Genomic DNA, 24763 nt, shown 5'->3' with positions numbered 1-24763 from the left:
GTGCAGAATGATGATAAACTATAAGTCCAAGGGGGGGAGGATAAGAAAGCAAGCCATAAAGGTAAAGGTTCCCCTCACACATATGTGCTAGTCGTTCCCAACTCTAGGGGGAGGTGCTCATTTCCATTTCAAAGCTGAAGAGGCAGCGCTATCTGAAGATGTCTCAGTGGGCATGTGGCTGGCATGACTCATCGGTGAAGGCACACAGAACGCTATTACCTTCCCACCAAAGGTGGTTTCTATTTTTCTACTTGCATTTTTTATGTGCTTTCAAACTGCTAGGTTGGCAGAAACTGGGACAAGTAACAGGAGCTCACTCTGTAACGCAGCGCTAGGGATTCGAACCGCCGACCTTTCTGATCGATAAGCTCAGCGTCTTAGCCACTGAGTCACTGCGTCCCTTTTATAGCAAGCCCTAATACAGTACTAATATCAAACATATACAGTTGTCTTTTGGAATACTTTGACACTTCTGTAAAATGTTACTCTTAGGAATTTAATTAAATGCAGTCAGACTACTTTAGAAAAAGAGCATTTTTTAGGACTAAAAATGTTGTGTTCTGGAAGACAAAAGAAATAATGGGCAATAATGAAAATCTTGAAATAATAGGTCCCTTGACTTCCAGTAATCAAACTAAGCTTTTTCTGAAACCAGCCAAGCTGGTAGCCAGCACCACACCTCATGGCACTGAATTCCAAAATTGAACTACATGTTATATAAAAAAGAATCTTTTTATCCTGATTCTTTCAGGATTCAGATTTATTGAGTGATCCCCATTTCCTATATTTGGGGAAGGCGGAAATAGTTTTTCCTTGCTGACTATATCAATACATGCATAATCCTGTACACCTCAATTCTGTCTCCTCTCAGTTGCCTTCTTGTTTGACTAGAAAGCCAGCGATATCACAATGTTTCGTCATTGGGAAGCTATTCTAGCCCTTGATTATCTTAACTGCCTTCTTCTAAACTTTCTCTAGTTCTATTATATTCTTGTTGTGATCACTAAAATTGCACACGATATTCCAGATGTAGTTGCACCATTGATCTATAAAAGTGTATTATAATATTATATCCCTAAATACCATTTAGAGTAACTGTTTTCTTAAAATTCTTCTTGGATGACAACTCTAGCATTTCTGTAAATCTTCAGAAGTATCATTTTAAATTAAAAAAATACTTTATTATATTTCTCAGTTTTTCTAGGAGCTCAAGGTACCTTTCATGGAATCTCCATTTTATGCCACAATAAAGATAGTGAGGATGGCTAGGCTGAGAAAGATTGACTGACTTATAGTCAGTGATTTTTGAGACCTCCTAGTCCAGGTTCAATGTTATAGTCACTACTATAACTACTATATAGTCACCTTGACTGTGTTGGTCAACAATAACAACAACGATGACAATGATATTAGGAGCTTGAGTTCATGAATTAATTTTGCATATGGCAAAAAAATGATTGTTCTTTAGAACTATCATTTCTTTACATGATGTTTTTGTAACGATTACATGATGTAGATGTAGACAAGACATATTATGTTAGGAAATGCCTTCCTCCTATTGCATACATACTGATAAGCCTTTTCTAAGATAGATTTTTTTGAAACATAGAAATTGCTTAACATTAGTGGAGGCCATGTTCTTTTTTAAAATTCAGCAACGTACTCCTAATCAAATTGAATTATCAATTAAATACTGCAATCCTATATGATTCATTGTTTTTAAGCCTCTACTGAGAATTAGGAAAAAGCTCTTAGATGTGGAAGGAGGAATAATGCCGAATAAAATGCACCCAGCTGCTAGCTCATAATGGCTTTACCTGAGTATCCTTCTCAAACTGGGCCTTTCTTAGTTCTTCTTTCACAGCCTCTATTTCCTGTTCCAAAGCCTTTTCAATGACAAAACACACAAAATCGTACAATGGAGACGACACCAAATGAAAATGTTACAAAAACAAATTTGACTAAAAGGCAGTGCAGAGGTAAACACACTCACAAGTTAATGCCACAAATAATGGAGCATCAACATCCAATTGATCCAATACTTACCCCAAGAGTTTTCTCCTTGGTTGCAACTTTAAGGACTTCAGCTTGAAGCAGTTCCTCCACAGATTTGATCTTTCCATCTTTTTCACTAATTCTTTGGAAAGGCATAAAATTGTAAATGCAGATATAGAGTGTATTTTAGAAAATAAACTTTAAATATATAAGTTCTTGTACAAGGTGAGAAAGAGCTTAATCAGGAAGTAGATTGCCAAATGGTGGAAAGCAAGCAATATTTCTACACCAGTAATTGGATGTTAATAAATACAATAGCAAACCAAAACTTAGATATGGAAGAACTAATAATGCTTGATAGTAAAGAAATATCCGGTTTATTCCATTAAAAAAACATTTATTTTGATATATCTCAGTGCTTTTGTATACAGTAGCAGACAACGTATGGAAAATCAATTTCAAAATGTACATATAGGAACTATTCATATTTACTGAAAGAGTACTTAAAGCTCAGCCATAGCAATTTTAGAGCATTTTTAAATTGTTCCAATACTAAATTTCAGATTAGAACAGAACAGAATACTTTATTTGGACAAGTATGATTAGACACACGAGGAATTTGTCTCCTGTGCAGAAGCTCTCAGTCAATATGCAAAGGAATAGAATCATCATCATGCCAATAAAAAGTGAAGGGAGTAAAGTAGATAATAAGGAAAAGTGATAATACTACAGACATACTACATGGGTAAGTGCACACAGACATTAGGCAGCACTGTGAGAATTAGGTGTTCAGCAAAGTGATGATAAGAGGGGAAAAACTGTCCCTGTCTCTAGTTGCTTTGGCATGCAATGCCCTGAAATGCTGTCCTGAGAGAAGGAGTTGGAACATTTTATGTCCAGGATATGAGGAGTCTGTAGAGATCTTCTCAGCCCTCCTTCTAACTTGCACAATATATAGATCTTCTATGGAAGGCAGGCTGGTTGCAATTACTTTTTCTGCAATCTTAATTATCCATTGGAGTCTGTACCTGTCCTGTTTGATTGCAGTACCAAACCAGACAGTTATAGAAGTATAAACAACATACTCAATAATTTCTCTGTAAAACTGTATCAACAGCCCCTGGGGCAATCTGAATCTCCTGAGTTGATGGAAGAATATTCTTTGTTGTGCCTTTTTAATGATGGTTCTAATATTAACTGTGCATTTCAAGTTCTGGGAGATTACAGAACCCAAAAACATGAAGGACTCCACTGCTGATAGTGGGCTGTCGAATATAGTACTATATCACAAGAGGTGGTATGGTAATATAGTACTGGTAGAAAAGAAGGGCTCCTCCTGAAATTCACTCTACAGTTTTTAAGCAGATAGGCGAAATGAAACTCCCCCTCGCCCCGCCTTGCTTAGATCTTTTCTGCCTCTCCCCTTTGCCAGCAGGAAAGGCTCAGGTTCACAACCAGCTGCGCCTCTTCATGTGGAATATTTCTCGGAATGACATCAATCAGGGTAACACTTCCCTCGGTCTCTCTCGCCTGCCCACTTCGGGGGCCCTTATAGGCTCCGACAGCTTAGGCAGACTGCCTTTCAAGCAGAATGTTGCGTGGCGAAATGCCACTGCTGCTGCCAATGATCCTTTTGCCTCCTGCGCCTCAGCTGGTTATTATGTTATTTCTGTCCTACCAGGGTGTGTGTCTGTGTGTGACTGGGCCGGTCTCAATGCCCAATGCAATGGCCCTTGTGCTCGGATCAAGCGGACCATTTACAGGGCTGAGAGAGACGCAGAGACAGTTGGCCGAAAATGGTTCTCCAGTTTTTGACATTGTGCCGGGAAAAGCCTTTTATGGAAACAGTACCTCGGTGACCCACATAAGTCACAGGCACAGGGAGACGAGTTTCTCTGACCTCCCCTCCACCAATCACCCTTCAACTCGTATGGCTTGGCCCTGGCGCAGTTGCGACAGCCGAAGCGGTAGGTTGGTGAAAGAAATTCTCCCTCCTCCTGGGTCAGGGTGGAGCTGGAGGCCGGAAGGAGCCGAGGGCTGTGTGGGGCGGGCAAGGGGGGATGTTACATCACGCTGTGACATTAAAAAACACTGTGCGGCAGATGGAAACTGCTGCGCGGCGTTTTCTTGTCACGTGCGCAGCCGCGCAGCCGCACAGCTTAGAGGGAACTTTGACGGCCAGTTGTTTAACGTTCCATCTATACGCAGACTCATCACTGTCTTGAATCATCTGTTGTATCATCTGGAAATTTCAGTACTTTAACAGAGGGTTGTAGTCATTGGTATACAGAGAGAAGAGCAACTGAAAGTGCATATAGCCCTGAAGGGAGTCTGTGCTAGTTGCCCAGGTACTAGATGTAATTTTCCTAGCTTCACCTATTTGTTAAAAAGCTTCTGACCCCCTCAAGTATGAACAGATACAGTGAGCTGAATTGGTTATTATTCCTTCAATCTACAATGGACAGTAGGATTAATGCAGGGTGTGGGCTTGGGGGAAGAGACAGGCCACTACCTCAACAAAAATCCTTTGCTCACAGAAACGTTCACACATCAAATATTTTGGTGATTGGGGATTTTTTAAAATATAAAAAGGTATACTTTTTTGGAGAGAGGTAAATGTTGGGATACCAAATGCAACATTCACCATTTCATTTTAGATATTTTGTGTTTCAGAATTTTTAAGTCAATATTTATTCACTTAATTTCAAATAGTAACAAAATTTAAACATTTAGAGCTTATTAAAATGGAAGTCATGCTGCTACTTACACCCTCTGCAGGTCGTCTACCACGGATGCAAATGATACCTTTGGGGAAAAAGATGAAAATATATCGGCATTTAATAGGAGAGACTCAAATCACTCTGATTGGATGCTTCAAATGATAATAATGATTACCGGGCACAAATGATACTAGTTTTTATTAATTATTAAATTAATAAATGAATTGTTATATTGATCTACTAAGAGAAATTAGTAATAGAATTACAACAGTATTTGTAGCATTGTAACTATAATTACAAATTAGAAAACAAATTAGTTCTATTATTTAATCAAAGTAAACAATAGTATTTGGCAACTACTAGTAATTTAATCCTAAACACAGTTGGCAAACACAATTTAGCTCTCCAAATTCTTTGTGAAAAATATTCTGTATGTCTCATTTTCACTCTAGTGGCATCCCACTGGAATACAGTTTTCCCTCCTCTGTGATTTTTGGAACATGGGTCCCTGGAAGTAGTATATTAGGAATGATGGGCATATATCCTACCACCAAACAATTGTATTTAATATAAACTAGTGTCTGAGATGAACTTACATTCCAAGAGTAACCCTTAAGCACAGCTTAGCTTACAATACAAATTCTCTGCCTGGTAACATTAACTAGCAACCAGAGAATGTTGCCTTCCTGAAAATGTCAATATTTTAGAACTGCCGTAAAATCTGTACCATGTTATCTCCTATATAAAAGATATAGTGCAGACCAGTGGTGGGTTCCGGATCCCGTTCCAACCAGTACGGTTGGAATGGGCCTGGCGTCATTCACATGGACGTGTGCAGTGCTCACATGCGCACAGTACACACATGCGTCTTACTGCCTCCGTGAGCCTCCGCAACGCTCCAGCTGTTCAGCGGAGCATCGCGCAGGCGCTGTACGCGCCATGCGCGTAAGTGCCGAAGACTTAAAAGACTGGTAAGGAGCTCAGGCGGGCGGGTGGGCCCTCTGGAGCACCATACCAGAACGGTATCCGGTTCTCCGGGCAGACTCGGGGCATACCGCCTGCAACCCACCACTGGTGCAGACTCTAGCTGGATTTTGGTTGTAAAGAACTCACAGGATGTAGTAAAACAAGATGTGACAACAGACATCAAATCAGAGTAGCAACAATTACAATCCAAAAGTTTCAAGTAAAATTCTCTAGACATACAAAAAATATATTTATAAATCAAATATGTAGGCTACTTAACTAATAGTAACTTTGGGTAGTGTACAAGATAAGATAACAATCAAAACAATGTAAAACAAATGAAACTGGTATTCCCAGAGGGGACTTATTTCCTAACCTAGCATCTGGGGGAAAAGCCAGCTCTTCAAAGCTTTTAAAACAAAACATTGTCACAGCACTGCAATTCTCCAGTGGGATACTGTTATAATTAGCAGGATACTAATAGATGGAAAATGTTATAGTTATAATTACCAGCAATCCATTTGAAGATTTTTTTAAAAGTTTTGATAAGATATACCTGCTCATTCTGTACTTTCCGAAGACTTTCAACTTCACTTTTCAGGGATAAGTTTTCTGTTCTCAATGCCTTTACAAACAAAAGAGTTTCAATATTGAAGAGTTGCAACACTGCTACTGATCTTTAAATAATAGTAACTGTTGCTATTAATTAAATTTATATGCTGCCCAACTCCCAGTGACTATAATTTATACATTATGTAATTTATAAACTATTTTTATAGTTTATAAATTATTTAAAACATTAAAACTAGACATTTTAGAACAAGAAACAATAAGAAAGATAAAATGGCAGGATGACAAGCAGAGTGTGAGAAGTAAACCAACAAGGCCTAGGTGAAGAGCCATGTGTTCAAGGCCCTTGGAAACATCTGCAGGGTGGGGGCAATCTTGGGGGGAACCTCATTCCAGAGGACAGGCATTGTGACATAAAAGGGGTCTTTCTTCAGTCCTCACAGAGTGTTACTTAAGCACACCAATCCTGCCAGACTGAATTGCCCAAGCACGTACAATGCAACATAGATAGTCCCTCAAAAAAAACCAATAAATTCAATTTGTATGTTAACTTAAATGTAACTCCTCAGTACAGATTTGACCACCTTTTATTATTATTATCAATGGAATAATATCTTAATATAGAAGAATGCTTTACAATTTTTCCCTGGACACTTCAAGACATACCAGAACCTGGCACACATATCAAAGGGATGATGAATGGCATCTTCATATTTAGGCATTCCAGCTTGACAGTCTAAAGTGCATTCAATGACACAGTATCAAATGACACTCTGATGTCCTCAGCACAAAAATCTCCAAAGACCTAATCTTATTCCAGCATAAAGAACAGTAACATGTCTTAATTCTCTCAGCAGAAGGATGGGTGGGTGGGAGTAAAAGAAGCAATTAGTTGTCTGTAAGTGCAGTTCTTTGAGTGGTCATCTGTGGATACTTATATGTGAGCTGTGTGTCCACATCACAAACCCTACAAAATCCTCCATGTATACTGTGCAACTTGGCATGGCTAGCTGGCTAGCTGAGGTACTATGAAATCTTACACACTCCCGCACCACTGAGAAGTAAGCCATGTAACATTCATAAAGTCATTACCTTTAATTCATCCTCCTTATTTGCCATTTCTATGAGCCCAGTTTCAAGGAGTTCTTCAACCGTCTTTATTTTGTCATCCTTATCTGTAATACTGAAGCCAAGAACATGTACATTGACAACTATTCAAAACTGGTTGAAATAATCAGGATGGCAACTTTATGCACATTTCCTCAAGGGGTGCTTACCACTGAATAGTCTTCACAGAACCAGCTGTAACACAGCCTTAACTCCTCAGAGTATCAATTCATCCAGAAAGCTCCTTCCCATCCTACTTCCTCAATTTCTTTTACTACAGGGAAGGTATTCTTTTGGTGGCTCAGATGCCACACTTAACTTTGTGAAGGTGGATGGAAGCTAATGATGTTGCCTTTCTTTTTGGTGTCCTTCTTTCTTGTTAATTGTGGGGAGGGGGAGAGAATGGGATTTTATTTTCTTTTTTTCACCAATTATCTTAAGCCTACTTTAGATATACATGGGGTTGTTTTTACATCTGAAAATAGGGGGGGGGGAATTGCACAGCTGGAATTTTGGAAACATTATCAGTATAAAATTGGGAGAATGCATGCTAAAGTTTCAGTAGCGACAATTTACCAATTTCTGCTTTGCATAGAAATGTCAAGGATGGAACTTGAGAACATCTCTATGTCAAGCCATATTTTCAGAAATCTGTGGCAGACCCATCCCACCCTACGCTATACAGATTTACAGCAAGGTAAACTTGAAAAATGATTATTTCCCCCATTCCTTACCTTCTTTCCAGTTGCTCCAGCAATTCTTTGTTAGCCTAACAAGTAAGAAACAAAGCAATACATGTTAAGTCTACAACTTTCATCCTAAGATAGTCAGCTGCTTGGAATCTAAATGTTTACATTCACTTAAAGTCATGGCACAAAACCCACCCCAGATATTTAAATATCATTAGCTGAGCATTCAAATGGAGTATGTCTGATTTGTTAAGAAGAGGTGGCAGAGCAGAGAGGGAAAATGACAGTCTTTATGTGGTAATCTGGGAAACAAATATAGTCTGTTTCTTTCACTTTCTGTTTTCTGATGTTTGTCTGGAACCAAGTTAGTTGAGATGAGAGATGAAAGTGAAGTTCTTGGTGCTCTCAGAATTTGACTGTTTGCTTGCACTATGTTTCACTCCCAACCAGATAACATAATGCAGAAATTATAGTCATCAATGCCACTGGTAACTGTACAAATTTGTCCTTTTTGGGGTCTTCCTCAACTATACTCCTGCCCATACACAAGACTGAGTTGCAAACTTTGTGGTACCTGACTTAGTTCTTCTAACTCTTCTAACATTGTGAGAGAATCTTTCCTTGGTACTGCTCTCTACATTATCTTGCCATCTTTTATGACTGCACTGCTAAATTTTATCAATCTTTTCTAAACCACAATTTTGATAAAATGAATGATGAAAATTATTCCAAGTAGTAGCAATTTGCTTCATAAATTGATGTTATCCCTAGTAAATAGAATCCTATTAACATACAACATTATTTAATATTACATTTTTCTTGATCAAAGAAATGTGAAGGATTTTATAGCATCCACTGCAACATATTTGGTCTGTACCAAATACCCTATACTATTTATATAAAACCAACAATAACTAATTGCATGCCATCAAATCAGTATTAATTCTTTAACAAGCCTGTAGACAGATTTTCTCTAGGATGACCTATCACCAACCTGGCCTTGAGATCTTTCAGAAGAGCACCCATTCATTCCATTGTGACTGAGAAGCCTACATGTTCTGCATAAGAAGCAACCAATAAGCATCTAGATCTTTGGTCTATTTCAATCTCAGTTATTTTCAGTCAATAATCTTTTAAAATCGAATCACCACAGATCCTTTAACATGGGTGGGCACTCCAGATGTTATGAACTACAACTCTAATATCCCTCTCTCAGGTATGTTTGCATCTCTATAATAGCAAAGGACTTTATATCTTAGCACTGTAACTTAACCACTGAGACTTGTTCAAGAAACTATAAGAAAAATACATAATACTATTTTTATGGAACAATTGTGGAATAAGATTCAATATATAATGGGATGGATTACTTTTTCTATCATGTATGAAGAGTATGAAGGGCTCTAATTTTTATTCCAGTTTGGAAGACCAAAGAGCTTTCTGTAGCCCTAAGATGGCAGTAAAAGCCAAGCTTCCAGCAGTTGAGAGATGACAAACATTATTTAAAAATAGTTCTGTAGTGTGAGGTTAAATAAAAACAGATGTAAATACAAGTTTTACAGAAGACATTCCTTCTTAGGAAAAATCCCATAATTGAAAGAAAAGGAGCAGGTACCTCTCATTCCTAGTAGAAAAGGGAATTTCATAATAAAGTTGATGTACCATTTTCCTACTTAAGGGAGGATATCCTTATCTGAAGTTAGAATGGTCCCCAAATGGGTTTGAATGACTCACTGAGCAAACTTACAAAGTATTACTTATTGCAAAGCTCTTCTCCTGAAAGAAATGTCAACTTTGATTTGTGAATTAAAAGAGTTATACTATTCTTCCTTTGTAAGGCACCACGTCCTTACCTCATAAAGCTCAGCCTAGTCTGAGGACCATGTTGTTCCCCTGCATATAACACTGAGGAGACATTAGTAGAGAAGGTAGCCAAACTACTAGCAAGATGTACTGAAGATTAGATGAACCAGGCGATATAACTGTAGGCTTCCATGTACTGGGCTAATCAATGAGCATGTTGAAGGAGGCCTTGACATGTTTTATTGAGCGATGAAAGATGTGACCTCTGATTATTCTAACATTGTTGAGATCTCCCTCATGAGTTTAACTCAGAATTGCAGAGTGCTAGCCTAATTACTTTGAGTTCCAAGAAGTCTATAAAATTTTAGTGAATCCAACAACATCCACTGGACAAGTCTCCTATGCCCCAAAGGCTGGCATTGGCAACTAGATGGATAAAAAAGAATTTCCAAAGGAATACACCCTTTTCAAGGGCCTTAGACATCCAGCATATGAAAGACTTTCAAATGTGGTCTCAGTAGAATAAATGACTTGGTCCCCTGTTGCTTCTCCTCTCAAGAAGAGAAACGATGTCTACTGTTGGGAGTATGAGTGAGCCCTGGTCCACGGAACTGAGTCTTAGAGATGACCTAGGGCTGCTGAATTTCAACCATTTGGCATGCATCACTGACCTGATTAATTCCTGTAAGGGAGGAGGGCCAAGCCTGCCAGAATAGTTCAGCTTTGTTTCCAGAAGCTGCAGGAATTAAGCGGGGGCATCTGCCTCTTCTCCCAGTTGATGCAGAAGCCAAGGTATGATAGGCAACAGACTATCTTGCTCACTCTGTTAAAGAATGAAACAGAGGAGAAGGTAATCTAAATAGCAGTAGGTATGAATTTGGTCCTAAGAGAACACTACAGGTGCTACAAGGATCTTTATGTTGCCGTGTCAAATGGGGAGAGCAGTGTATTGAGAATGATGGCCCAGTTCAAATCTCAAAAAACCTCCAGTAGATGGGGAAATGAACAGACAAACAAGGTTCTTGGAAATAAAGAAAGGCTAGCCAAAAGAATGGAATTTCGGGTTACCACATGAAACTTATTGCCAGTGGGAATGATTCTATGACTTTGATAGCAAACAGATGGTTGATGGCTTGAAGTAGGTGCTTTGCTTTCTGGAATTTCAGGGAAGAACTTCATTAGCTATGTCACTGCATGAAACACTCAGGTGCCTGAATATTAGAACACTAGCACTAGGCAACTAAGCAAAGCCCGCCCATCCCAAGCTCATGGATGATCTTGATAGGTGGTGTCCATTTATGAAGAACGACCCTTAGATTCCCGGTGCTTCAGCTGATAGTATGACTCATGCCAATAAATTATGGATCCTTGTGTAACGCTGGTTTTCAGCCAAGAAGTCATCTAATGGTTTTCAAAAGTGTTTTCACCAAAAATGCTCAAAGTTAATAGCAACTTGGATTCATTATTTATTATTTGATTTACACCGTGTCTTTCTCCTGTGGAAAGCACTTGAGGCAGCTGACAAAAGTTAAAACAAAAACAGAATATAGAAATTTAACAAACTGGTTCAGAATACAATGAAATAAATAACAAAATCGTCTAATAAATCAAAGTGCTGTTATACTGTGTGCCAAAAAGATGAGTCTCTTCAAGATGCCTCTCTACCGATCTTAATTACCAGGCAGATTAATAACCAGCGATCTAGTCTGCCTTAGTGATCCTGCTCAACACAACTGCAGAGGAAATATTCGCTGCAGGGTTTGAGGCTACAGGAAATACTTCAGCCACCCTTGGAACTAAAAGTAGACCATCCAGGAAATCTGTGCCCACATTCTTTGGAAATGCTTCCTTCTCCACTGGCTGTGAAACTTCTGGTCTCTTTGAAAGCTTCTTAGGGATGAAAAAGTGAAATCCCCAAATTACATAGCCCACACGGGCAGCTCTGCTGATCTGTTTTGAAAGAATTCTTCTTTCCTGGGCTGTAAGACATGCCTTCCTCTTCTGGGTGTCTTCAAAGATGGTTGTTGCCATGTGCTTGACTTTCTGGCCAATTTGTTTGGGGGGGGGGGTCTCAATTCCCCTAAGAAATTGAAAATATATCACTCCCTTAAGTGGGGTGAGCAAACTACCACCTCTGCATAGCTGTTAAAAATACTTTGGGCAAGACAGAAGGAGACCTACCTGGAAAGGACATCAGGTCACCTGAAGAGGTCATAGTTTGGAGGGTCAGTCCCTGAGAATGGTGCCCCCTAACCACTAAAATCTCTCCTGATATGTCCAAAAAAAGTGGTGGACATTTTCCTGGGCTATCATAAAATGTAACAAAGAAAAAAAGGAAGAAATTGAAAAAAGTAGAAAACAATGAAGTCAAGTGCTATAGGATAAAGCTCTTGTAATGAGCTGCTTACTATAGCAGGCGGGACCAAGGAAGTGGCTGGGAGGTTATTACAGGGTTACAAAGTTTCTTTGGCCTCCCATTGAAACAAGAGAAGAAGCATCCAAGGACACCCTCAGCCATAACAGGAACCAAAATTATGATATGCAGTAATGTTGATTTTTACTCTATCGGAGTAAAGTCAATTAGCAAAAGAAGTCAAAAGCTTCCATAAAAGTTCCTTTCAAATTAGATAGTGGCACTGCTTTTAGATCAGTTCTTAGAAGATAGCCTGTATAAAATAGCCTGTTATGAGGAACATCAAGAAATATTAGGGCTCAACATATCTGCCTCTACTCCAAGCCTCTTTGTGTCAAATTGAAAGGCAAACGGTACATGCCTTTCTCTGTCCATCTCCACCCATCACTGCCCTCTTGGCTACTCTGTACTCTGTCACTTTTGCTGCCCTCTGCTCCTACAGCCCTGCCAGTCCTGCAGCTGATCTTCATCTTCTTGCCCCCCCCCCCCATTGCAGATGAGGCATGCCTGGCCTTTCTGAAGGAGCTGCTGGCCACATGCAGCCTTCTTGCAAAGCAGCCTTGTGAAAAGGCCATGCACCATTTAAAGAAGGGTGTGGACAGCATCAGAAGGCAACGGGGACTGCTAAAGGCCACTACTACAGTCTCAGTACTGTCAATGCCACCATTGCTGCTAAGGAGTGCCAAGGTACAGGATGGGCAAAATGGCAGAGATTTGGAGAGGGGGGGACATAGGTAGGTTGGGGGGGGGAGTTCAAGAAGAGGCAGTTTTACAAAGACTCGGGGCTGGGGAAATCTATCCAGGAGTTATTTGGATTGGGGCGTGTTCTCACCAAATGATCAGAGGGGATTTGGTTAGTGAACGTAACGGGGACTGCTAAGGTGCTGTCTCTAATCAATACAGTCAGGTGACATCTTGCATTATAACTGCTTGGCAGTGGAAATTCTGGTTCTGAATACCATCATTACTGGAGAATTCCTCATATAATAAGGAATTATATCACCATATAGCTGCTGAATGTATAGATTTTACAAACAATTTTTCTTAACATGTTACATTTTTGTCATTATTGTTATTAACCTATGTATCACTTGCTAACATTTTCTTCAAAAGCATATTGCACACATGAGAAAAGTTTGAATTTTGAAGAACAGTTGTTTCAAATCTTTTATTCAAAAAGGAAATATTATTCTGCATTAAAAAGGGGAATACATTTATTTCTCCTTGAAGACTGGTTTCAACAGATATACCACTAAAAGCTTTTCTGCTTCTAAAAATGTCAGCACAGGCTTGGTTGACAATAGGGAAGAAAAACTCAAAATCTAATGTTTTAGCAAGGTCACTCAGTAAGTTCATTCTAGTAGGCATGCTTTGTTTAATCTCTCAACCCATCTACCAACCATGCATATAAAAACTAATAGTTGATGACATGGAAAGTTATATTACACAAATAATGTTCCTGGAATGAATTAATGGTGCCATCTGAATGTTTTCCAATCCTATGCTTTTTATTAGGATAAAGTGTTTAGAAGGAAGCATGAGTAAGATAATAACGCATTTTACAAGCCTGAGCTCCTTATAAACACTAGCCAGCCTAAAACATTCATTGAATAACACACTTTCTCCCTCCCTCTCTGTCTCTCTCACACATCCACACATAAAATTAAAACAAAATCAAAATGACCCAGGTACCTATTCTGTTTGCTTTTGCAGCAACACTACAAGATATTACAATGATATTCACAGCCTCAAAAGTCCATACTTCCGTTCATCTCATTCAGAAAATTGGTAACAGCAACAGCAATATGGAAAACCTATATGGAGAACACTTTAAATTCCTGCTAAACTCTCTTTATCTTACATTGGACTTCTTTGTATAAAGGAATTACAAAAGTGATTTTATCAGAAGGCAAGAGCTCTGCATGCCCCTGAAAACTCAACATTCCAGAGCTACAATCACAAAGGTAAATAAAAGTGCCCACTCCCATGAGAGTCCCAGAGCAGCCTTTCTTACAGCTGAACTAAACAAGCCTTCTGTCTCCTGGTTCAATCCTAGTATGTACTTCTATGCCAAACAAAGAAAAAGAGGAGGAGAAAGAAGAGGTTGTGTGTCTCATCAACCTTGGCTATCCGCAAGTTACTGTCACTGTGGCCAGGTACTAAATTCAATGCATCTTTTTTATTCAAGTTCCACTGAAGTGACAAGCCAGTGGTGGAGGGGAGAAAAATAAAAGGAGAAAAACGTAAATGAATGAACGAGGATTGGCATAATGGGATTCCAAACTGCACCATCATTTTTGCTTTTGCATCCATATGTTTTGGAAGGGATTACTGAAGATGCAGATGACTTGTTCCAAGTCTGCTAAGGCCAACTTGCCACAATATAACTGCCATGGGACAGTTCAACAAATACAGAAGTTAAATTAATTTTGACTGAACCATGGCCAGTAATAATAAAGGTTAATCCAGAAATACAAAAATTATGTGGCCACCAATAATAAAAGTACCTGAATGAAACCATTAATACAGCATTGAATTATCCTGCAGTGAATTGTCCCATGGTGAGTTGGCTGTGGAAAATGGATGTGGTGAGTTGTCCCAGACCTCATTGACAAGAACTTGGTGTAACCGATTCATTAGAAAGGGAATATCAACAGCTTTTTACAGTGGTTGAAGCTGCTGCTCAGCCTGATATTGTATTGCCATATCCAGCCCATGTAACATTGTTCTGCATCAAATTAAACCTTAGTAAACATAGCCTATTTATTTTCATTAAACAGAGATTGAACATTCTATAAATTATTATTATCTGCAGCAAAGTGTGCCATACCTGCTCAGAGAGGACAGCCTGCAGTTTCTGAATTTCCAACCGAAAAGTTTTGTTTTGATCCTCTAGATCCTAGAATGTAATTGTCAGATCATACTGTTAATCTGGAATTACAAACTTGGGGATGGTTCTTATCATTTTCTTGAAGAGGAATAGCAAGAACATATAAAGAAATGTTAAGTGATTCCTACTGGAACTGGCTTCAATTACATTTGGGGGGAAAACAAACCCAGAGACACAACTCTTTATATGCAATATCTTCCCTATTTCAATCTCTAAACATGGTTTAATTTATCCTTAACCTGTTCGTTTTAGGATTTGGAAAATTTCAAAAATTCCAGATGGAATGGTCATTGGCAAATAATTTCAAAGTGAGATTATTTAAAAAACAATGAACATAGTAACTGCAATTAAGCAGAAGTTAATCAACAAAATGGAATACTGCCAAAATATTGGGGAGGGGAGGAGAGGAGAATAAATAAATAAATAAATAAATAAATAAATAAAACAGGAAAGGGACCAAATAAGATCCAAACTGCTTCAAAAGGGCAAGGACAGCCAATCTGGACTTTTCTAGATATTTCAATTCCCATAAACCCCAAATTTGATTAATAGACAGGGTTTTGAGAAGCACAGAACATTTATTGTATGGCACATTCACATCACATTTTGATAAAAAACACAAAAGATAAAAATACAAAATATGAAATAATTAATTTAAAATATTGTAACCAGGAAGCATAGAGTAAAGGCATCAGAATGCCTGCTCCTGGTTCAGGAACAGGGAAGAAATAAAGAAAACTAATGCTGAAGAAAAACCAGCATTTAATAACATTGCCACAATCATAAGCTTTTGGACCATAGATAGTAATCCAAGCTGAGACCACATTTCAGAATGGACTCCTTAGGTATTTTGATGAAATATGTAATATTCTCCACAATTTAGACTCTTAGAGCCAATCAATGCATAAATAATTTAATTTTGGCTTTCCTGTTTCATTGTTTCCTATTTCTACTGTCAAGAGGTTACTGTCTTTTATTCCACTATAAGACAGCTTCGTAAAATATAATACCTGAAGTTCCTCCTTTGCATCTGAAGCTTTGGAGTAATGTCCTTGAAGCTGATCTTCCAGTGTTCTGATTTTGTCATCTTTGACATGCACACTGGAGGGGAGAAAAAGATTAAAATAAGTTTCCTCCTTGCTCGTAAGTCCTTGCATGAGACCCTCCTTGTTCCGAACTAATGCATAATAATTCCAGCATTGGTTTCTCAAGAAGCAGTTTTCATTGGTTTTACCTTTTCTGTATCCGCTCCAGCTCACGAATGGTAACCACCTAGACGTAAAAAGATTAGTACATTTTTTAATGTCACATCACATTTTACTCACATCCAATTTTTTTAAAGGTCACATTTAGTTTCTGGATCTGCTTTTCGTTCTATGACAAGAAAAGGGACCACACATATCCTTCGTTTGGCTCTGAGAAAGGACATGTTGTTTGAAAGGCTATGATATTTTCAAAGCATCCTGATCTAACAGAAAATAAAATATTAACTTTTAGGTAATATCTTAACAAGTGGAAACACTCTAGGAGAAATGGCCATTTGTACATTTTATTTACAATTGTACATGAATAGATTTAAACATCTGTATATTGGTAGGAATGAGATTGGCAAGTCAGGTATGTTTAAATCCATGTTCACTCAAAAATCTACATTCTTGACCTTAATGAGGGCAAATGCATCTAGTTCAGGGGTCCCCAACTTCTTGTCTGTGACTCACTACCAGTCCGCGGGCTAATTCCACTGGGCTGCCTGAGCGGTTGGCCTGTGTGCACACATGGCCCCACTCACACAAGCCTTATTGCTTGCGGATCCGCTCATACTACGTCATAGTAGGCGCTTGTGCACCTACTCCGCGTGGGCATTCATGGCCCCTCCCACAAAATCATCTCCTCTTTCCCCACTCTGGACCACCAACCCAGATTGATTGGGGAATTCTGATCTAGTTGTGCTACATATAAATTTTTTGTTGTTTCAAATTAGAGGGCAAAGTTGTGTACTGAGATTGGTACAAGAAAAGTACAGGTACTCAGCTTACGACCACAACTGAGCCCAAAATTTCTGTTGTTAAGTGAGACATTTGTTAAAGGGAGTAAAATAGAAGGGCTAAAATAGGAGGAGGAAAGAATATTATATATGTTCGCCACTACGAACAACTGTTGTAAAGTCGAGGACTACCTGTAATCAAAGCAAAAAGAGACTGGAGAAAAATTCAGAGAAGCGACAGAAGGCTATTGCTTCAGGAATCCATTTTTTGTCTACCAAATAAGAAAACAAGTCTAGGCGGAAAACAATGTTATACAGTATTCTTCATTTTATGGTGGGTTCATGTTTGTATGCAATACTGTACTCTATGTTTTCAAGTCACTTGGAATTTTCGTAAATCAGAAGTTCCTCTGAGTAGGAATAGAGCAATATTACTTTGTCTGCATAGAACCTAATACTTTACTTCATCTTCTGTTACAATTTCTTTTAAGATGATATGATTTCAACTACTCTGTACTCTTATTTCCTCCATTGCTGAATGTTTTCTCATGATAACACTTAAAAGTTAAAAAGGGATTTTTGTTTCATTCTCCCTTTTCCTTTTTAAAAGTAAGTTTGATTCCATTTATTTCTTTTGCGATAAGATTATCTCTCCAAATGGGACACCGAAGAAGGCGCTGATTCCCCTATCCATATGGGTCAGTGGTATTGAAGCAGATTCTCTGTTTCCCTTTTTAATTTATCAGAAAACCCACAGAAGTGGAACGTCTAGTGAAGGCATAGTAAACATGTCTGTGGATTGTGGAGAAAATTGTGAAAAAGACTGAAGAACCAGTGAGTAGACTCGGTAAGGAAAAGATGACAGATTGCCCCTATGTATTCCAGACAGCTGCTCCCCACAAGGGTAACAGTCTACACTGTGAGTCTGAGCGCCAGTACCTTTTAAAGCACACTAACTTCAGTAACCTTAATTCTAATTTTGGAAATTGCTTATTGTTTCTGAGCGTATGCCAGTACTTTAATATTAGTCTAATTGTGCAGCTGCCAGAATAATCCTAATTTATTTCATTGAGCCAATAGGATGGTGATTTTTCCAAAATCCTTCTGCTACTGAATAAACAATATTTAGCATTATTAATGGATAAGTCATCATCCTGACTGCCCAGAAGAAGACTTCTTACCTGATCATTTGTGATCGCCTGCAACTTTTGTACTTCTGCTTTCAGAGACATGTTGATATTCTGGACAACCTGCAGAGGGGAGAATGAGCATTCTTAGCTCTTCTATTCAATCTACTATTTGGCACACTGAATTAATATTAAAAAAAGCTTTCCTGTGCAATTTCAAAAAGGCTAACAAAGATGGAAATCAGCAGAACAGACCACCTGGGCGGTTTGCACGACCAACTGTACAAATGCAGAAGGATGAAATGGAAGAATGGACGGTCACCTCAAGCTACAGTTGCCATGAAATAACAAATGCCTCAGACACTCCACAGCTACAAAACTAGACTTTCAGGCAGCACATTTGAATTTTGTTGGATCTGTTTGCGCTACTGAATTTGCAGAGAACTGCTTTGCATTTTGGAGAACAAAGAATGGTATTTTATTTCTGAATTTGGATAAGATCCAAGAGTGAGGCATTTATAGCATGATGGGATGAAAAGAAAAATGTTTCTAAGGTTTGAACTGGCTTGTTGCAGGCTCAAAAGGTTTCTGAAGAAAAGTGGCTGATGGATTATGCTGGTATCAATTCTCACTCTCTATTCATGTAATCTTGTTTCAGAGTCTATCTTGCTAATTTGGAACAATTTAATAATTACCATTCTCTATAAAAACATTCTCTTAAATCTAATGCATGCAACATAATCTACCTTTCTAAGGATTAGGAAGAGAAACTCCTGTAGCTTTAGAGTAATTTGTAAACTGGGAATTGATCGGACGCTTACTGGACACTTTCTAAGATCTACTGTCTCTCTTAAACTGCTGAAGTTTTTACCGCTTTCATTATAGGTGCCTTCATGCTTGCATAGGCACATCCCTTCCCTTGAAGGCAAGAAAGTAGAGATTACTGAAGTCACAGAACTGAACTAGAGCAAGCAGAGGTAGTGTTTATCAATGATTTGATGAGCAGTGATAAATACAAGCATGAGATAAATACAAGCATGGGAAGACAAAATCAAGGCAACGGCTATCATTGAAATTAGACAAGAAAGAAGAAATTATTAGTCCACTTTTTGTTTACATGAAATATGAACTACACCAACAGCAGCAGATACAACCACCTAAGACAACTTGACTGCTACTATTAATTATTTCCACAACTGAAAGATAATTCATTCCACCTTTTCACAAATAATAATTCACTTTACCATTAGATCTTCTTCCTTGCTGGTTAGTTTGAGTCGTTCATTGGCTAAGGACTCCTCAGACTGATTTATTTGCTGGTCTTTTTCTGCAATTCTGTAAGCATTAAAAAAAAATCAATAGTGATCTATAGTGGCCTTCATAAAAGGTAGTCACAGTATTCTTTAAAGTTGTTGCAGTGGATTGTTCTATTAGTGTTTTAGAATATAAGCAGACACTGTGCTCTCTTGATGAAATGCAGTTTTTAAGGTTTCTATTATATTCTATTCATAATTCTGCAGATCAACTTGGGGTGAACAGGAAAAGGTAATATAGTATCTAGAGCAATGTATGTAACAGTATGTTTTCCATAAAGTAACACCAGTGCTTAATTTCAAGATATAGTCATTTAAAGAGGCTTTAGAGCAGGGGTCCCCAAATTCCCAGGCCACAGCCTACTCAGAACTGGGCTGTGCAAGTGGCAGGTGAGCGTGCACATGTGCACAGCTCCACTTACGCAAATGGAGTTGTGCACGCTTACACATGGCTGCCACTCACACAGAACCATCCCCTTCCCCCTACCAGTCCACCAAGCCGGAAAGTTTGGTGATCATTTCTTTAGAGTCACCTAACAATAACATACGATTTAAGATAAGAAAAAAAGAAAAGAATACTTTCACTATTGGGTTCATGGCAGAAAGTATGCCATTATTGAGGATTCCAACCAGTACATGTTTTATTTCCTTATACTGATTTGCGGATCAGAGAGCCTGAAGTTCAATACATATTCTAGAATTGCGGATGTTGGTTTTATTCTTCTCTCTGCTTTTGACCTTTGGTTTGCTCTGATATAGAGGTCAAAAATCAAGTCAGTTGCATCATTTAGTCCTATATGACTTAAACTTTCTTTAGATCTGTCTGACTTTAGAAATGCTAAATCAGGGCCACTACATTGCCTAACCACAGCCTTATCAATGTAATGTTAACTATTATACTAAGGCAGATAGTAGCATTACATTCCACCTGCCCTCACCCCCTCACCCCCAAAAAAAACCCACCAAAGAGGAGAATTGATAGGGAGACGGTGAAGAGAAGCTGTTGAAGAACTGATTTGGAATGACAGAAAATAGCTTACATTTATTTTTAATTTCATTCAAAATATTGTTACATTGCCTTTCAAGACAGTTTCCAGAACAGTTTGTAAAATTTCCCTCCATACAAAAAGTTTCAGAATCAATTGCAAATCTCATCACAGAACTGAAAAGTCCTCACCTGCTGCGTTAGGGTGCCGGAATACAAAAATAGTCACAGAAACTAAAGCTATTAGAAATGTTTATTTTTAAAAATGTAGGAGAAGCTGCTCTTCCTTTATCTCATACACAAAGCCCCACAGCTACACACTGAATCATACACAATGCTATTTTAATGTAATGTATGAAAAACAAGAAGGGGACAAAGGTAATTCTTCTCCTAAAACAACATAACATACAATGCCCAGAAAACATTCAATCTAAAAGGGAAATCCTTAGGAAGATGCCGGTAACTTCTAAGAAGAATTTGTTACAATAGAGGGTAAAAATATTGACAATTACTATATTTCCTTCAACAAAATCTCTTTCATATGCCCTCATACTCCTTACATGTACAAGGAAATAATTAGCACAGAAGCAACAGAAGGTCTGGCTGTACATGTGGAAAATACTTACACTTTGTGCAATTCTTCAGCAAGGGCTGAAGCTGAATTCTGAAAAAGAGAAGCAACAATGGGAAATGAATGTATGAAAGAATAAAAGGTTTAAAGCGTTACTAACTTAGAAGAAGGCTAATTCTTTCTCAGTGTTAAGGATTTTGTTTTATTAGTATTTAAGGTGTTGCACTAGGGTCAAGGAGACTCGGGTTCAAGATCCTGGAGAAAAGGATATTAGAAATCTAATAAATACCTAAACAAATCAATGTAAACCTATCGCTTCCATCAAATTAATCTGCACTCTCTTTCTCTAGTAGCAATGGCTTTGCCTCTTATCCTCCAGCTGTCAAGCTAGATACCTACAGTAATAGTTATCACTCTGTAAGAATTCTGAAAATGAGGTACTGCAGCTTTCTGTTCAAGTGCACAGTATGCCCGTGGTATAATATGTGTTTCACAGAATTCTCATGGAAAGATGCAGGCAGAGCAGTAACCTGCTCTAGCAAGCTGCACATCTGAAACACAAGGAAAGAGCAGCATGGAGAAGATGGAAGAGACTGGCTCCTAAGTAATTGTGGCCACCTGTTCTAGTCTGATGCCCAATGCGTGTAACAGTACAGCTTGTCATATATACCTGGACTGCCATCTGTGAATGGAACTTCTGAAGCTGAGCTTTCAAAGCCTCATTCTGTTCCATCAGCTCCTTTACAAAAAAGAAAATACAAACAGTGAAATACTCTATTCTAAACTAGCAATGTGCATAAACACAATAATATTTTTATACAACTGTGCTACTAAAATTATTCACTCTGGAAAAAATCTTAAAGTTTCCCCATGCTGCATCATATGGAAATTACAGAAACATCAACAAACCTGAGGATATCACGGGAAGTCTTAATTCACTTAAGAAAACCTCAAATACATCAGGGTTATTCAATACTGTCTGTTAGCCCTTCCAGGCAAAACACAGAGAAAACAGGATTACGTGAACTAATTCAACTTTATTGTAAGGCTACCTTAGCAGAATCTAGTAACTCTAAGGCATAATATTACTGCCTACACTCTTAACTGCTTGATCCAATAGGCTGAAAACTTCCTAAATTCGTTTCCTTGACCATTAAAAGTCACTGGGGGCTCTTGCCTATCTTGACTGATTGTTTCCTAGTCAGCATCACTTGCACCCCACACCCCACCTCGCCTTTCTCGACAGCATCCACACACTCCATTACAGTGCCTTTGGAATCATTTTCTAAGATTCCCTATGCAATTTCCAAAATATACTGCAATCGCAATAGGAGTACAAAGTCAGTGTAAAACAGGATTTGCCCAACCATGCAGATTGTACTATATGTAACAAAACCAAGGTGACAGTTCACCAAAAACCACCCCAGAGAACTAAAATTCATTTTTCACATTTTAGTATCCTGACTCAGGATAAATTGGTTGTTATCAAATTAACAATCTTAATATGCAACATATCCCGTAACACTGATGTTGTAAAGAAAAAAAATATCAAAGCATTAAAAGCTAAACATGATCCCAGCAGAATGTCATACCTGCACCTGTCTCTGGATAGAATCCTCAGTTGTGACCCTCTTTTGTTCTGCTTCCATTAATTGCATCATCCTTTGTTCCAGCTGTTGTTTTGAGACCATTGTATCAGTTAGCTTGCTGTGCAGACTCTGGATTTCATTATCTTTGGTCACAAGTTTATTCTGCACATCTATTACAAGAAGCAAAAAATTACTGCTACTAATTAGTTGGGGGGAGCATCTTACCATTATCAGATATGTAAACTATATGAGTGTGAGTGGTCACACTGAATTTTATGGAAGCGTGGGGCATAAATATTTTAGACATACAGAAAAAGAGAGACTGATGTAGGAATGATCTGGCTCAGAACATAAGCAGCAGAATCTCAGCATGAGATCACCACTCTGGAGAAAAGAGACAGAAAGTGCATCACTCTCTCACACTATTAAGAACAAGCTATTATACACGAAAGGATTGCAATAGCGATGAATATCCGTAGCTCAGGTGTAGGATGAGGGTGAAGTTTCATTCTTCAAGCTTGTGGATTGGTTTCTGAACATTTCCTTACCAGGCTAAGTAACATCTTCAGCAGAGTTTAGGGGACCCCTAAACTTCACTGAAGATGTTACCTAGCCTGGTAAGGAAATGTACGGAAATCAACCCACAAGCTTGGAGAACAAACCTTCACTCTAACATTAGGGGATGTAACCAATGGTGGTTCTATTCTGCCAGAAGGTAGTTATGCATGCAAAGATAGCTGAATTTTGCACTACCCTTTCTCTTCCCTTCAATGAAGAGACAGGAAAACTATAGTAGGTAGAAGGGAAACCAGCAAAAATTAGATGCCTTGCTTTGAACAATGTAGGAACTCTGTCGGAAATCCCATGCTCCCAACAACACAAAAAGAACTTTAAAGAAACCAGTTTTATCCCAGTGATAAAAAAAGGAGGGATCATATTCGACAGCAAGGAAGACGCTCTGAATGCACCTTGCTGGGCAGCCTCATGTTCTGCTGTCCGTTTCCTGAGATAACTTTGCATTTCCTCCCATCTTCGTTCAGCTTCCTGTTGTTGTGCCTTCATGTTTAAAGGAAAGGAAAAGAATATACATGACTGCCTGTATTGCTACATCACTCACAAATCATAAAAGAAAGGTCAAATATTTCTTGTTCTTAATAATTTTGAGTCATGCACTAATGCAAACATATAAAAAAGCAGATTAGTCAAATATTTAAGTGACATGGAGTAGAATAAATAATTCAAGGCTGATCCTAAAAAAATGTGGGCTAAAAATTGAATAATTATAATGCTTATAATAATAAAGGTGTGAATATATTCCAATGTTTCTCAACCTCGGAATTTTAAAGTTTCTTCAACTCTTAGAATTCCCTAGAGAGCATGCTGGCTGGGGTATTGAAATCCAGACATCTTAAAATTGCTGAGGTTAAGAAACTGACATATCCCTATACAACCAACACATTTTAATGTGAACTAGATTGGCACCATGCTTGCAATTCCACAAAATTCAGAGTCTAAAAAAATATGGCAGGAGCAAATTAAGAATTGTTTTACAAACCTACAAATCAAGCACTACTACCTATAGTCAGGACAGGAACTGATCCATTGTTACCATCACAATAAAATAAGAACAAAGCTATACAGCCCATACGCCTAAATCAGTTGAAGTAATTTACTGAGATAGCTATTCCATTTTTATAGTGTAACCAGTCAGTCATCCAGAATACCTTTACCATTAATCTGCATATCTGTATGCATATGGACATGATGAATATGAAATTATCTCAGAAGAGGAACTATGCAAGTTCATACATAATACAGGGTGTTAGGCTGCTTCCAGGAAATCTTATTGTTGTAATGAATGTCTTACTCTATCAGAAATAGATCATTAAAACACAATCTTTAAATTATCTTGTATCTGCTACAAGAAGAGGCTACAAGCAGCTTAAAAGCAACTTTATTGTGGTATTTTTACGTTGTTTTTATACATGTATTATGAACCGATTTAAGAACCAGTACAGAAGAGACGTAATACAAATTTTTA

General features: G+C 38.2%; 1 protein-coding gene across 6 annotated transcripts in view; it reads right to left on the bottom strand.

Moving 5' to 3' along the window:
- The window catches only part of KTN1 (kinectin 1), an 86738-nt gene that overhangs the window by 22682 nt on the left and 39293 nt on the right, over positions 1-24763 (bottom strand). For all 6 annotated transcript variants that reach the window (XM_087727960.1, XM_087727968.1, XM_087727930.1 and 3 more), the window contains exons 10-24: positions 23691-23778; positions 22726-22892; positions 21804-21872; positions 21189-21226; positions 19509-19599; positions 18319-18387; positions 16388-16425; positions 16164-16254; positions 15094-15162; positions 8093-8127; positions 7344-7434; positions 6238-6306; positions 4763-4800; positions 2047-2137; positions 1818-1886 (exon numbers count right to left, since the gene is read on the bottom strand). In XM_087727960.1, coding sequence (XP_087584086.1) covers positions 1818-1886; positions 2047-2137; positions 4763-4800; positions 6238-6306; positions 7344-7434; positions 8093-8127; positions 15094-15162; positions 16164-16254; positions 16388-16425; positions 18319-18387; positions 19509-19599; positions 21189-21226; positions 21804-21872; positions 22726-22892; positions 23691-23778 — 1113 coding nt within the window. The remainder of the gene's footprint in view (positions 1-1817; positions 1887-2046; positions 2138-4762; positions 4801-6237; positions 6307-7343; positions 7435-8092; positions 8128-15093; positions 15163-16163; positions 16255-16387; positions 16426-18318; positions 18388-19508; positions 19600-21188; positions 21227-21803; positions 21873-22725; positions 22893-23690; positions 23779-24763) is intronic.

The sequence above is a fragment of the Thamnophis sirtalis genome, unplaced genomic scaffold, assembly GCF_051295495.1.
Source record: "Thamnophis sirtalis isolate CommonGarterSnake01/CBP01778 unplaced genomic scaffold, rThaSir2_p1.2 scaffold_1, whole genome shotgun sequence".
In the NCBI taxonomy this organism is placed as follows: domain Eukaryota; kingdom Metazoa; phylum Chordata; class Lepidosauria; order Squamata; family Natricidae; genus Thamnophis; species Thamnophis sirtalis.
Note: the sequence above shows the minus strand (reverse complement) of the source record. Positions and strands in the feature narration are given on the sequence as shown.